Below are 13,266 nucleotides of genomic sequence, written 5' to 3' on the forward strand. Positions count from 1 at the left end.
CTTTTGTTCTTTTGGCTTTATGTAGGTATTTTCGTTCGAAAACTGCTCTTTTAGGTTTGAATTAAAAAGAAAACTCTAAGGTTACCTACTCGTAACTTGAGTCCTATCGTTGAACTTACAACAAATATCGAATAGGTACTTATGTAGTATTAAAAACTGTTCTTCTATCGTGTGGGTTGTGAGGTGACCAACCTCATCAACCCTGGTGTCAGGGTTATTATTAAGCCGCCATGGGCCCCTGACATGACTCATGTAACGACTGTAAGGGATCTTAGGTTAGAAATAATTATTTTAAATTTTAGATTAGAAATAAGTAGGTACTTTAGTAAATCGAGCTAAAATGTTTATATTAATCTTCTCTGTTTTATTACTAGTAACTTTGTAAACAATAACATATCGGGGCAAAGCTTTAGACTTTTTTTTGAGAAGACTGCTTGTCGTTTAAAAAACATCAAAATATTTTGTTTCATAGGCAACTTAGTACCTACAGGCTAAGAGTACATTGACCCAATAAACTTGCTTGGACATGGTGATTTTACATTTTAGCTCAGATTAGGTACTCGTCAGTTGAATCTTTTGGTGTGCTTACTTCTGGTTGTGAGGTAAATTACCAACCTCATCAACCCTCGTGTCAGGGTTACTATCGAGCCGCCAAAGGCCCCTGACGTGGCTCATGTAACGACTACTTACATCAGTAAGTAGTAACCGGGACCAACGGCTTAACGTGCCTTCCGAAGCACGGATCATCTTACTTTTGGACAATCGGGTGATCAGCTTGTAATGTCCTAACCAAACTAGGGATGACAAAGTGATTTGTCCCAAACGGGAGTCGACCCCGGGGCCTCCGGATCGTGAGTCCACCGCTCAGCCACTGGACCACTAGAATCAATCGAGTCATTGATGAATTCAGACGTGAGAAGAAGTGTTCTTCGCTCTCTGTGTAATGTTCAAAAGATTTGTTAATAATCGCTATTTTATTCTCAAGTACTATTTTGGTCGACCACTTCGTGTTATTGGGAGTAGAAAGCTTGAAAGAAAATGGCGGTTCTATATACATTGTACATTGTTTTAAGTTTCCAATCTCATCAGTCATCCCGTGATCATGGCACTTGCAACAGTGTCGAAATATCGGGAGTCCCATATCCCCATTTAAACGCGGTCTTCTTCTTCTATCGTGTGGGTTGCGAGTTGGAGTACCAACGCGGTAAGAACCCGTTATTATGTTCTTTAAGTAATATTGATGTTTATTTACTACATTATATACATAAACTCACGTCAATTTCCCACCGGGGTAAGCAGAGACTATGGAATTCCATTTGTTTCGATCCTGACACACTTATCTTGCTTCCACCACAGAAAAAACTTAGGATGTGTGTTACGGTGAAAGAATTTGCTAAATATTAGAGTCGGAGAGGCAATACAGGTATATTTCAGATTGCTGTAGGGAGCGCTGGTAATTATAATAAAACCTCACACAAATACCTAATTGAATGAACTGTATTACTTAGGATATTATATTAAATTACAAGATCCAAACATTGAGACGCGTTGGTTTGCTCGCGCTAGAGATGTGACTGACCATAAATGGTAGACTATTAGGTATGTCTCATACAATTGCTTCCATGTGGCCTTTTTAACCGCCCCGATTAAAATATTATGTTAAGAAAACATTTTAATTCTAAAGACAAAGTATGCGGCAGGCCTGTCGTCCCGTCACCAACAGTGGCACATACAACTTATTTTTAGTCTAACAATTTCATAGCCTCTCCATACTTTCTGTGTTCCCCGTACGGAAGATAGGGCGAATTTTTGAGAGCTTTGAATGTGAGCTTTGACAACAATACAGGCTTCATGCCCCAGCTTTGCTCCCCAATGATTAATGTTGTAACCAACATCTCAATCCCATGGGAGACGTCATTAATAATCCTTATTGTTGCATTAAAATCAATTCATACGAAGCCATACAGACGTTTATATTATAAGCTTATATATAGCGTCTTTATGTACGGAAACAGATTCGATATAACCTACCTATAACATAACAACATAACCATAGACCATTTTTTTTGTTTAGGTTTTCCCCGAAGTGTAAGGCAAAGGGAACTATGCCCATACAGCCATGTCTTACGTATTTCTTTTTCTTGATGATTAATGAAATGATGATGAAACCTAAGCCCCCACCCTCGGAGCAGACTCCTACTCCGAACCCCAAACGAATTAACTCAAAAGTCCGCATAAACTTTCGAAATATGAAGCGGCTTGTTGGCACGAACCGAAAATAGATAGATATACTTTGTTCATTGAATACTCCGATATAATAACACTATCGCGAATGTTTTCCGACTAACTTAATGCGATCATTAACCACAAAACACCACTTCGTATTAATTATTTAGATTATTCAATGAAGAAAGCAACTGTCCCGTTCCCGCCAAAAAGCCATAACCATAGACCTTCTACACGTGCAGTCCGTGGACTGAATATTACGCGGAGGTCATACAGCGCCTTGAGAGTTCAATACAATAACGCGTTCAGGGTGCTGTTTGGGCTGCTGAGTTTTTGCAGTGCGACTAAAATGTTTGCCGATCACAATACAGATTGTTTCTTCGCAATTATTAGGAAGAGGTGTGCATCGCTATTGAGACGCTTACGTTCCAGCTCAAACGGCATTCTGAGCGTGTTGACTGATAGGTGGGACTCCCCACTGCTGGGACACTGGACGCGTTTACATACTGAAGTGGACTTGCATACCGGTGACCAGGCGGTGGGAACCTGCTTATTAGTAATGTGTTGTGTTAATGTGTACGTTTGCCATCCGTCTTGCTTTTTTGTAATTGTTTTTGTGGAAATTTGATATGTTGTTTTCTTTTTTTGTGTGTGGCGCCCTATTGTTATAAACTATTTCCATTCTATTCTTTTTTGTTATTTGTAATTGTCGAGCTGTGTCGTGTGTAAATGTTTTCTTTTTAATCGGTCTATTACTAACACTAGCTTATTAATCTAGCTTTCGCTTATCAATCAATCAATAATACTTTATTGCACAACGACATATACAAAGGACATACGAATAAAAATACGCATAATAGGCGGCCTATCAATTATCTAGGGCCCGTAATAAAAGTGAAATTAACGGCTCCGGGCATTCACCCATGAAGTGAGACATCCAAACTCCTCGCCTCAAGTCTGGTTAGCCGCACCATGACTGGCATCCAGGACTCGCAGACGAACTGCCGCACCATCATGATAACACACTTCGCTGATAAAAATTTGGTATAGTCATCTAAACAAGGCATACAAACACTTGCTTGTAAAGTGTGTCTCTAAATAAATAAGTTTTTTTTTCTTTTGCCCATTTGTGGATCAGGCGAAGATCATAAGACCATGCTGCCTAGTCTTCAGTACATTTCTTTTGCAGTTCAATTTCAATATGTCAAATCCGAAATATAACGTCTTCAGTTTTATATCTTGTTGTAAAATCCGATAAATAATGTCTTATGTAATTAAGTTCTCTTTTATCAAATTTTAGTAATAAAGTCTTCAATAAATAAATAAGTATTAAGTAGCTTTTACTGTACCGATTTTTTGGTACATAAAGCACCTTATTAAAACACCCGTGCGGTAATAGGCTAGTTTCCAACTAGTCAAATCAGATTTTTTTTCCTTAGTTTTTTTTTGTTTTGGTTTTCCCCGAAGGGTAAGGCAAAGGGAACTATGCCCATACAGCCATGTCTTACGTATTTTTTTTCTTGATGATTAAGGAAATGATGAAAGGTGATGATGATGAAACCTAAGCCCCCACCCTCGGAGCAGACTCCTACTCCGAACCCCAAACGACGAATTAACTCAAAAGTCCGCATAAACTTTCGAGTTATAAAGCGGCTTGTTGGCACGAAGCGAAAATAGGTAGATACACTTTGTTTATTGAATACTCCGATATAATAACACTCGCGAATGTTTTCCGACTAACTTAATGCGATCATTAACCACAAAACACCACTTTGTATTAATTATTTAGATTATTCAATGAAGAAAGCAACTGTCCCGTTCCCGTTTCCCGCCAAAAAGCCTTTTTTTCCTTAGGTTTTGGCTTCGCGCGGCTTGCGCATTTGCCACAAACAAAGTTAGGGAAACGGATTAGTAGGAAAAACAAGGAACGGAATTTGGAAAAGGAACAGAAAGGTGATGGATAAAATAAATATGCCGGGAATTCTGTATAAATAATTAGAATAAAATAATGGAGATATTTACAGTGTTACTACAAAACAAAGACTAAAAGATAAATTATGTTTAAAATATAATCCGTATACGAAAGAGGTCCCAAAGGCCGCGGCACTACTGTCATAGATTATGCATAGAATTATTACGTCTTGTCAAATTACTTTCGTTAAAATCCGCCGACTTCTTTCGTGGCGCGAAATACTATTTTAAACTTAGTTTATTTTTAGTTTGTATTTTGAAGTAACACTGTTATAGTTTAAGGTCATTATTAATATTACATATAGATAAATATTTGTATATATATATCCGGATTAAAAAGTCAAATCAGTTACTTTTTACTAAACGTCAAAACACGAAATTACTATGGAATCTGTATGAAAAAGCAACCTGTGACGTCACAGAAAAACGTGACAAAATGTCGGACATATTATTTATTACGTTTTTTCTGATTAAAATTAATTAATAGGTTAAATAGAAACAAGAAAATGTTTTTGATTAGCGCTTCGTTGCTTCTGTTTCTATCTGCGCGCGCTCTGTTAAATAATTTAATCACTGATAATAGAAAAATAATTTCACCCGCCATTTTTTCACAAATATTTAACAGTTGTGTTTTGGACAATATGTCAAAACAACAGCCTCCGTGGTCTAGTGGTTAGAGCGTTAGGCTCAAGATCTGGAGGTCCGGGTTCGATTCCCGATGGGGACATTGTCGAAATCACTTTGTGAGACTGTCCTTTGTTTGGTAAGGACTTTTCAGGCTTGAATCACCTGATTGTCCGAAAAAGTAAGATGATTCCGTGCTTCGGAAGGCACGTTAAGCCGTTGGTCCCGGCTATTAGCCGTAATAACACCTCCACCAACCCGCAGTGGAGCAGCGTGGTGGAGTATGCTCCATACCCCCTCCGGTTGATTGAGGGGAGGCCTGTGCCCAGCAGTGGGACGTATATAGGCAGTTTATGTTATGTATGTGTTTTGGAAATTGGTATGAAACGCGGGAAAATTGGTCATTAAACTCTCGGCTCTATTACGCCCTCGCCTACGGTTCGGGCTGAAATCCAGGCTTGACTGTAAGGACCAATGTAGCTTACTTGTATCATAATGTCCTATTAATGTAGAATTTACACAAGTAGGTCTTTTTCAATACCAACTCTTACAAACCCGAAACATGTCTCAATATCAGGCTCAAAATACAAATATACGTGAAATTATTTAACAATAGTTAACAGATGCTATCGCGCGCTTTATAAAAGCATTATTATAACAAAAGTTGTAACTATGCCGTCAAAGGAACAAAATCCGAAAATCTATAATATCACCAATATGTGTACTTAAAAAAACCTGGTAAGAGTGAGTTGAGTTTGGGCGAGGACGTTCCGTAGGTGTAAATATTTTGGTAGGACATTTTTTTTTAATTTCAATTAACATTATATAGCGTCTGGCCTGTATTCCCGAAAGAGTAGGGTAGAACGGTAGGTGTTGGTAATTTTCATTTTCTTCTAATTTTTAATTTATTTCATAGTTTTGTTGTCACTTGAAACGCTAAAGTGAACGTTTTTGGTGGGCCTAAGAAAGATACAAAACCGCGTAACTATATTATTTCAGTATTATAAAAACTTAAAAAACAATTATGGGCATCTGTCTGAAATAAAATTATTTTATTTATATTAACTAAAAAATATAAACTATTATTTTTCTTTGTTTCGATAGGCTATGTGCTCACACTCATATTTTACGGGAAATGGAACCCTAAAAATACCCAAAGCACGAGTGCGTTCCCGAAAAAAGACCCAAAGTATTAATCACAGAGAACACAGGCCGCAACGATGACTTGTGGAAAAGTTGGATTCGAAAAAGAATTGAGTTCTTTTTTTGAACGTCGGCGGCGCTGTCACTCCTTCGACCGCCATTTTCGACTGATCTTTGGGAATATAGTAACATTTCGAAATTACTTATTTTCGTTAATAAATATGTGAAATTACAACGAAATGATAGCTAAGAAAATAGTCTACTTGTCTTAATAGTCAAATTATATAGATACATTTTACGAAACGTCAAAACGAAAGTTTTCTTTGGAGTTTGTATGGAAATACTATCCTGTGACGTCATCAGTAAAAGCGGTCAAACGTCGTACTCATTGTTACTTATTTCGTAAATAAAATCCGAAAATAAGTCGAAAAGTAAAATGAGATTGATTTTTGACCATCTTATACTGGCTTCTATTTCTAGATTAGCATTTTATAATTTATCTTGGTTCCAGTCAAATTGAAAACCTTATTGGCATAGAATAAGGAATAATACTACGTATAGAACGACAACTCTCCGCTCCCCACCAGCGTCTGAGCTAGGTTTACCTCACCCCCGACGGCCTTACAACCAAGTATGTTTCATAATAAATTATGAAATTCTGATTACTAAATAAAGACACATCTAAAACTAACGAAAACATTTTCTTTTTTCTATTTAACTTATTTGTGAATTTTAAACAAGGAAAACGTAATAATAATTTCGACTTTTTATCACGTTTTTCTATGACGTCACAGTGTGCTTTTTCATACAGATTCCATAGTAATTTAGTGTTCAGACGTTTAGTAAAAAGTAACTGATTTGACTAGTTGAAAACTAGCCTATCGTATGGCGTCAGACGTCACACACACAGATGCGCGTGTACGATAACATTAATGTGTAGTGTCTATGTAAAACGAGGTGTTTTGGGTACATTTCCATATAAGGCGAACGCCTTCTCTTTAATTTGTTCTGTTAATTCAAGGGGTCTACATAAACCGGCCAAGTATTGGCTGGTTATTGGCTGCCAGAATACGTGTCCTTAAGGAACTTCAGCAGATAATCGACTTATTATTAAAGTTTTTCGATTCCTTTGTTCGGTTCCAATTACAAAGAGAATTACGGTTTGATGAATATTATATTTGAGGAGAATTTTATCGAGAATAAATTTTAAATTTTGTAAGAGATGTTATGCTTGTTGTAATATACATAAACATTGTTCGGACCACGAACAAAATATAAAAATATCTATGGTTTTGTTACTATTAATTCCCTCATTCAGCGCTTATCGCTATCGACCCACTAGGGTCGATTAATTCTTTCAAATATTTTTCCTCTCAGACGACGCCCTGAGCCGAGGTTCGCGCCCATCTGGGCACCCTCAGGCCTGTTGTCTTAAACGTTGTACCGGGTGAGAGCCTTCAGCGCTCCCCATTTGTCCGGCCAAGTAGTTAATGCCTTCTGCGGCAAATCTACAATAAGTCACGTCAAAAAAAAAAAAGTTACTATTAAAAAGGTATTGTCATAGACAAATAGAAGACTTCCTTCTTGGCATCAAAAATGGATGCATAATCAATATCTTCTTTTGTTAAAAAAATATCTAAAACAATACTAAAAATATATGGTGATTTATTAAATAATAATAATAAAAGTGTAAAATGTGTGAATAAGTAAAAGAAAACAATAAACTTTAAAATATTCCTTTATGTGGTCGTTTAATTACCAGCACACCACTCAACCATCACACCTAGAACGCCACAAATATAAGCAGCCTATATGTATATATCTCATATATCCCACTGCTGGGCACAGGCCTCCCTTCAATCAACCGAAGTGGGTATGAAGCATACTCCACCGCGCTGCCCCACTGCCAGTTGGTTGAGGTGACCTTCCAACCCACGAAGGGAAAACCAGCCCAATACAGATTAGGTCGCATACCTCCGAAATACATTTCTCGGGAATGTGGGTTTCCTCAAGATGTAACAACTATTGCTATCAATAATTTATTTGTAATTTCAATTTTCACATTTTTCCTCGCCATATGGTTGTCTGGTAGAAATCGCTTTAAGCGATAAGGCCGCCATTTGCCGTGTACCTAGTCGAGTGTCTTTTGTATTTCTTTCGGTGCAATAAAGTATATTTGTATTTGTTATATACATACACACACATACATCAACCCACGCCCGTATTCCCCGAAGGGGGTGGGCAGAACAACAAATAATCAGGAAACTATTTGCAGCCACTTTTGATACATAGTCCTAAGGTGGATAATGATAAGCCGTATGATGATAGGAACTGTAACCTGGCCTTTTTTGGTGAGCTGCGGCACCCAATTAACCTATATGTTTTCCAACTAAATATTAATGTGTGTATATTTTAATGTTGTAAATGTGTGTCGTAGGTTTTACCTGAATATACTTTTTTTTTCTTTTTGATCAGCCTAACGCTATATCATCATCAGCCCATAAACGTCCCCACTGCTGGGGCACGGGCCTTCCCTATGGATGGATAGGGAGATCGGGCCTTAAACCATCACGCGGGCCCAGTGCGGGTTGAGGGTTATTAACGACTGCTAATGCAGCCGGGACCAACGGCTTAACGTGCCTTCCGAAGCACGGAGGAGCGCGAGATGAAAACTTTTTTTTGTGGTCACCCATCCTATGACCGGCCTTTGCGAAAGTTGCTTAACTTCAACAATCGCAGACCGAGCGCGTTTACCGCTGCGCCACCGAGCTCCTCCTAACGCTGTATACTTAGAACAATTTGATTCCTTTTCGACTATCCGGGTTGCTAGCTACCTACGACTCGTCCCCTACGGAGTCACCCCTGTTTTGGTAGAAACCATTTCTCAAATGATTCAGCGTTTTAGCCCAATGGTGGAGCCGGCTTTTTTTTACCATTCGGGAATAGTTCCATACGAATGTTATTTGAGAAAAAAACGTTTTTTAATTATAAAAATCTAACGAGTTTTTTTGTTTTTTCGAAAAATTTCGAATTCGTATTAAGTTTCTTTTATTTATATGTATCTTACGCGTTATGTAAGGTCTTACATAAAATTTGTCTAGGGCCCTGTGCCGAGGTTTTTCTTGCAGCTTCTTTTCCCCGGCTATACAGTTCGTGAGAAGCTGCAGTAGTTTTAGGCGGATGAGACGTTCGTTATGTAAAATATGACTAAGTGTAACTATGTTACCTACTGAATAAAGATATTTTTGAATTTGAATTTGAATTCTATTTATACCGAATAAGATAGCCAGAATTGAAAAGTCTTAAGATTGATAATAATATGATGAACCTTAAAAGGCGGCAGGAGACTGATTTTAATTTAATAAAAATCGCATTCACGAGTGTGTAATTTTTAAACATAACATAAACAGAGGATGGAGGGTATAAGCTGGACTGAAATGGAATGAAATATGTTTATTGCACCAGCCCGTGCTCCAATGAATAATCTTCTTTCACCCTAAGGTTGCCTGGCAGAAATTGCTGTTTAGCAATAAGGCCGCGTATCGTGCTTATGTTTTATTCGTATGTTTATGTCCTTTGTTTTGTTGTTGTGCAATAAAGTATTATAGGTTTTCGTCCTGGGCTCTCAACGGATTCTGCGATCTTAAGTCTCAAATATACTGTTGACTATTATGTTAATAGGGATACATCAGTATACGCCTGTTTTTTGGACTTAAGTCGTGCGTTCGATCTCGTCAATTATGACGTGTTATGGAGCAAACTCGCTAGGTCCAACACTCCGAAAGAGGTCATTAATCTGTTTAGATTCTGGTACGAAAACCAAACCAACTGTGTGAGATGGGGCGACGTACTGTCTAGTGAGTATAGACTAGATTGTGGCGTACGCCAAGGGGGGCTGACGTCTCCGGACCTTTTTAATCTCTATGTCAACGACCTTATCGAGGAGCTGAGAGGCTCCGGTGTTGGTTGCCATATTGGGAACCTGTGCGTTAACAATCTGAGCTATGCTGATGACATGGTGCTTCTCAGCCCCTCGATAAACGGATTGCGAAAACTCCTAGCTGTCTGTGAAAGGTATTCAAAATTGCACGGTCTGTTGTACAATACCTTGAAGACAGAAATGCTGGTGTTTAAAGCTGGTAAAGGTCCGGCGACGGTTCCGCCGGTATTTCTGGAGGGCTCGCCGGTGCGGGTTGTGGAGACTTTCAAATACTTGGGACATATCCTCACTGATAGTCTCAATGACGACGCGGACTTGGAGAGAGAGCGCCGGGCGCTTGCGGTCAGGTGTAATATGCTCGCGCGCAGGTTCGCACGTTGTTCGAATGAAGTGAAGGTCACTTTATTCAAAGCATTTTGCCAGTGTTTTTATTCATGTCAGCTTTGGATAAAGTACTCGAAAAAGTCGTACAACGTGCTTAGGGTTCAGTATAATGACGCTTTTCGTATTATAATGAAACTACCCCGATACTGCAGTGCATCGGGCATGTTCGCTGGCGCGCGAGTGCCTGACTTCTACTCCATTCTAAGAGCTAGAACTGCCTCCTTCTGGGACCGGCTCCGTAACAGCCAGAATGGTATCCTGATGACTATCAGTGAAGACTTCGCAAACCCTTTTGCGAAACATTGGACGTCCCTACATCGGCCTGGGAAAACATAAGAATAATAACATAATATTGTATTACCTATTTTATTTCATATTTTATATCATTTTATTGTATAATTTTATTTTATTTTAATTTTATTTTATTGTATCTTTTATTTTTGTATATGGGTTTTTTATGCCTGAAATAAATGACTTATTATTATTATTATTATTATTGATTGATTGATTGATTGAAATGGTGTGAAATGACAAAGTGCTGGAAAGAGTTGCAGAAAAAAAGAACCATAATGAAGACTATAGAGAACCGGAGAGGAAATATGATTGGCCACCTGATACGACACGATTCATTTATAACAAACATTGATGAGGTTGGTAATACACCTCACAACCCACAAGATAGAGGTCATTATCATCATCATCATCACCCTAGCATTATCCCGTTTTCCACAGGGTCCGCTTACCTAACCTGAAGGTTTGACAGGTCCGGTTTTTTACAGAAGCGACAGCCTACCTGACCTTCCAACCCGAAGGAAAAACCAGCCCGATACAAGTTTAAGTCACATACCTGCGAAAATGCATTTCTCGGTAATGTGGGTTTCCTCACGATGTTTTCCTTCACCGCTGACCACGTGATAATCATTTATGATCCAAACATGAATTCGAAAATAAATTCGACAATCATTGGTTCAGGCCTGTGCTGGATTCAAGCTGCGACCTCAAAGTGAGAGACAAGGGTTCTACCAACTGGGCTACCAAGCTACTTCAATAACCCTCAATTTTTGTACATTAACTTCATACCCAAAATTATGGGTATCGTACTCCCCTTAGCCGGTACACAGGGGTCGCGCCCTTATGTAGCTCCTGACACCAACTCATATATTTATACTAGTATATAAAGGCGTGTTTAAAGGGGAAGGGAACTCGTAGCGAGCGACTTATATAGTGGCCAACACACTCACAGTCATGAGTAATATCATGTACCCACTTTAGAACCCTGTCGCACTATCATATTTGACATTGACAACCAAAGAATGCAAAATTATAGACATCGTTTCTTCAATAAGCCTTCTAATGTTCTAGGGTCTGTTTAATGAGCTTTACAATTGTAAAATTGAGGTTGGTACAGTCATGAGCAATATAATGTACCCACTTTAGGACTCTGTCGCACTAACATATTTGACATTTAATGAGACTTACGGTGTAATTTGTCAAAAAAGTTAATGTGACATGGTATCAAAGTGTATACTACATACTCGTGACCGTATACACACCTATTTATATTTTTTTATTTATCAGAAATCAGAATCATTTATTCAACGTAATTATCATGGATAAACTTGTTGAAGGTCAATGTAACATTTTTGAATTTACGTCATTTCGCAAGGAGTTATGGCTGAGGAGAAGAAATGACAAGAAACTGCAACAGCAACACATCTTTTAAATCAATGAGGGTATACATTACAAGTTATTTAACTAGGGATCACTGGGATATGTCCCTACTGGGAACCCGGGACCTCTGGATCGTGAGCCCAACGCTCAAACCATTGAACCACGGAGACCGATAGAAAAGTAAATAGGTACTTACCAGTCTCAGTATCCACGGTGTACGACAGGCCGGCCCACGGATCATCCTGTAGAATAAACATATACAGGGTGTTAGTGACACCACCGTAACGAATACTGAGGGGACGATCCAGCTCACGATCCTGAGTTGATCTTAACTGGAATTTTCCGTCGCGTTTATTTAATTTATTAAGGATAAAAACAGCACTTTAAAGTTAAGTTACATTCATGTTGTAATTTATGCGGCCAATTGGATAGTTTCCTAGGTCAAAGATAAATTATGCAATTCTGATTACTAAATAACAAGGTGACAAAATAATAATAATAATAACTTGAATTTGAATTTGAAAAAACATTTTCTTTTTTCTATTTAAGTTATTTATGAATTTTAATAAAGAAAAATGTAAGAAATACATATTATGTGCGACATTTTATCACGTTTTTCTGTGACGTCACAGGTTGCTTCATACAAATTCCATACTAATTTCGAGTTTTGACGTTTAGTAAAAAGTAACTGATTTGACTAATTGGAAACTAGCCTATTACAGTTGTTCATTATTGTAAAGATGTGTAAGCAGAAAGCTCTTTAATGTCCCATACTTTTGCGATGGAAAATCCACTTGATATCAACTCAGAATCATGGTCTGAATCATCCCTCAAAGTTTTCGTTACGATGTCACTAACACCCTGTATATAAAAGGAGAAACTGACTGACTGACATATCAACGCACAGCCTAAACGGCTAAACGTAGGCACTTGAAATTTGGAAGGGACGTAGCTTAGGTACCGTAGACGTGCACTATGAAAGGAATTCCCGGAATTCCCACGGGAACGGGAATTAGCGGGAAAATCCTTTTGTATGAAAAATCTAAACCACTTACGTTAGACGCTTGAAATTTGGCATGCAGGTACCTTAGTTAAATAAAAGCGTAGTTGCAACAGGATATTGCAAAATTCCCACGGAAACGGGAGTTAGCGGGAAGAAACATTTGTATGAAAAAATCGAAACCGCGTAAGATAGATATTTCCATATTAGCATGCATACCTTAGTAAATGTAAAGTTTAGTTATGGCTGTATTTTGAAAAAATGGAAGTTAGCGGGAACAAAACCTGTATATAGAAATCTAAACTGC

At 38.2% G+C, this 13,266-nt stretch overlaps 1 protein-coding gene across 10 annotated transcripts in view; it reads right to left on the bottom strand.

Annotated features, from left to right (window-relative positions):
• The window catches only part of LOC126379371 (nuclear factor erythroid 2-related factor 2-like), a 128,143-nt gene that overhangs the window by 80,010 nt on the left and 34,867 nt on the right, over positions 1 to 13,266 (bottom strand). For all 10 annotated transcript variants that reach the window (XM_050028103.1, XM_050028102.1, XM_050028101.1 and 7 more), the window contains exon 5: positions 12,156 to 12,201. In XM_050028103.1, coding sequence (XP_049884060.1) covers positions 12,156 to 12,201 — 46 coding nt within the window. The remainder of the gene's footprint in view (positions 1 to 12,155; positions 12,202 to 13,266) is intronic.

The sequence above is a fragment of the Pectinophora gossypiella genome, chromosome 29 (assembly GCF_024362695.1).
Source record: "Pectinophora gossypiella chromosome 29, ilPecGoss1.1, whole genome shotgun sequence".
Taxonomy (NCBI): domain Eukaryota; kingdom Metazoa; phylum Arthropoda; class Insecta; order Lepidoptera; family Gelechiidae; genus Pectinophora; species Pectinophora gossypiella.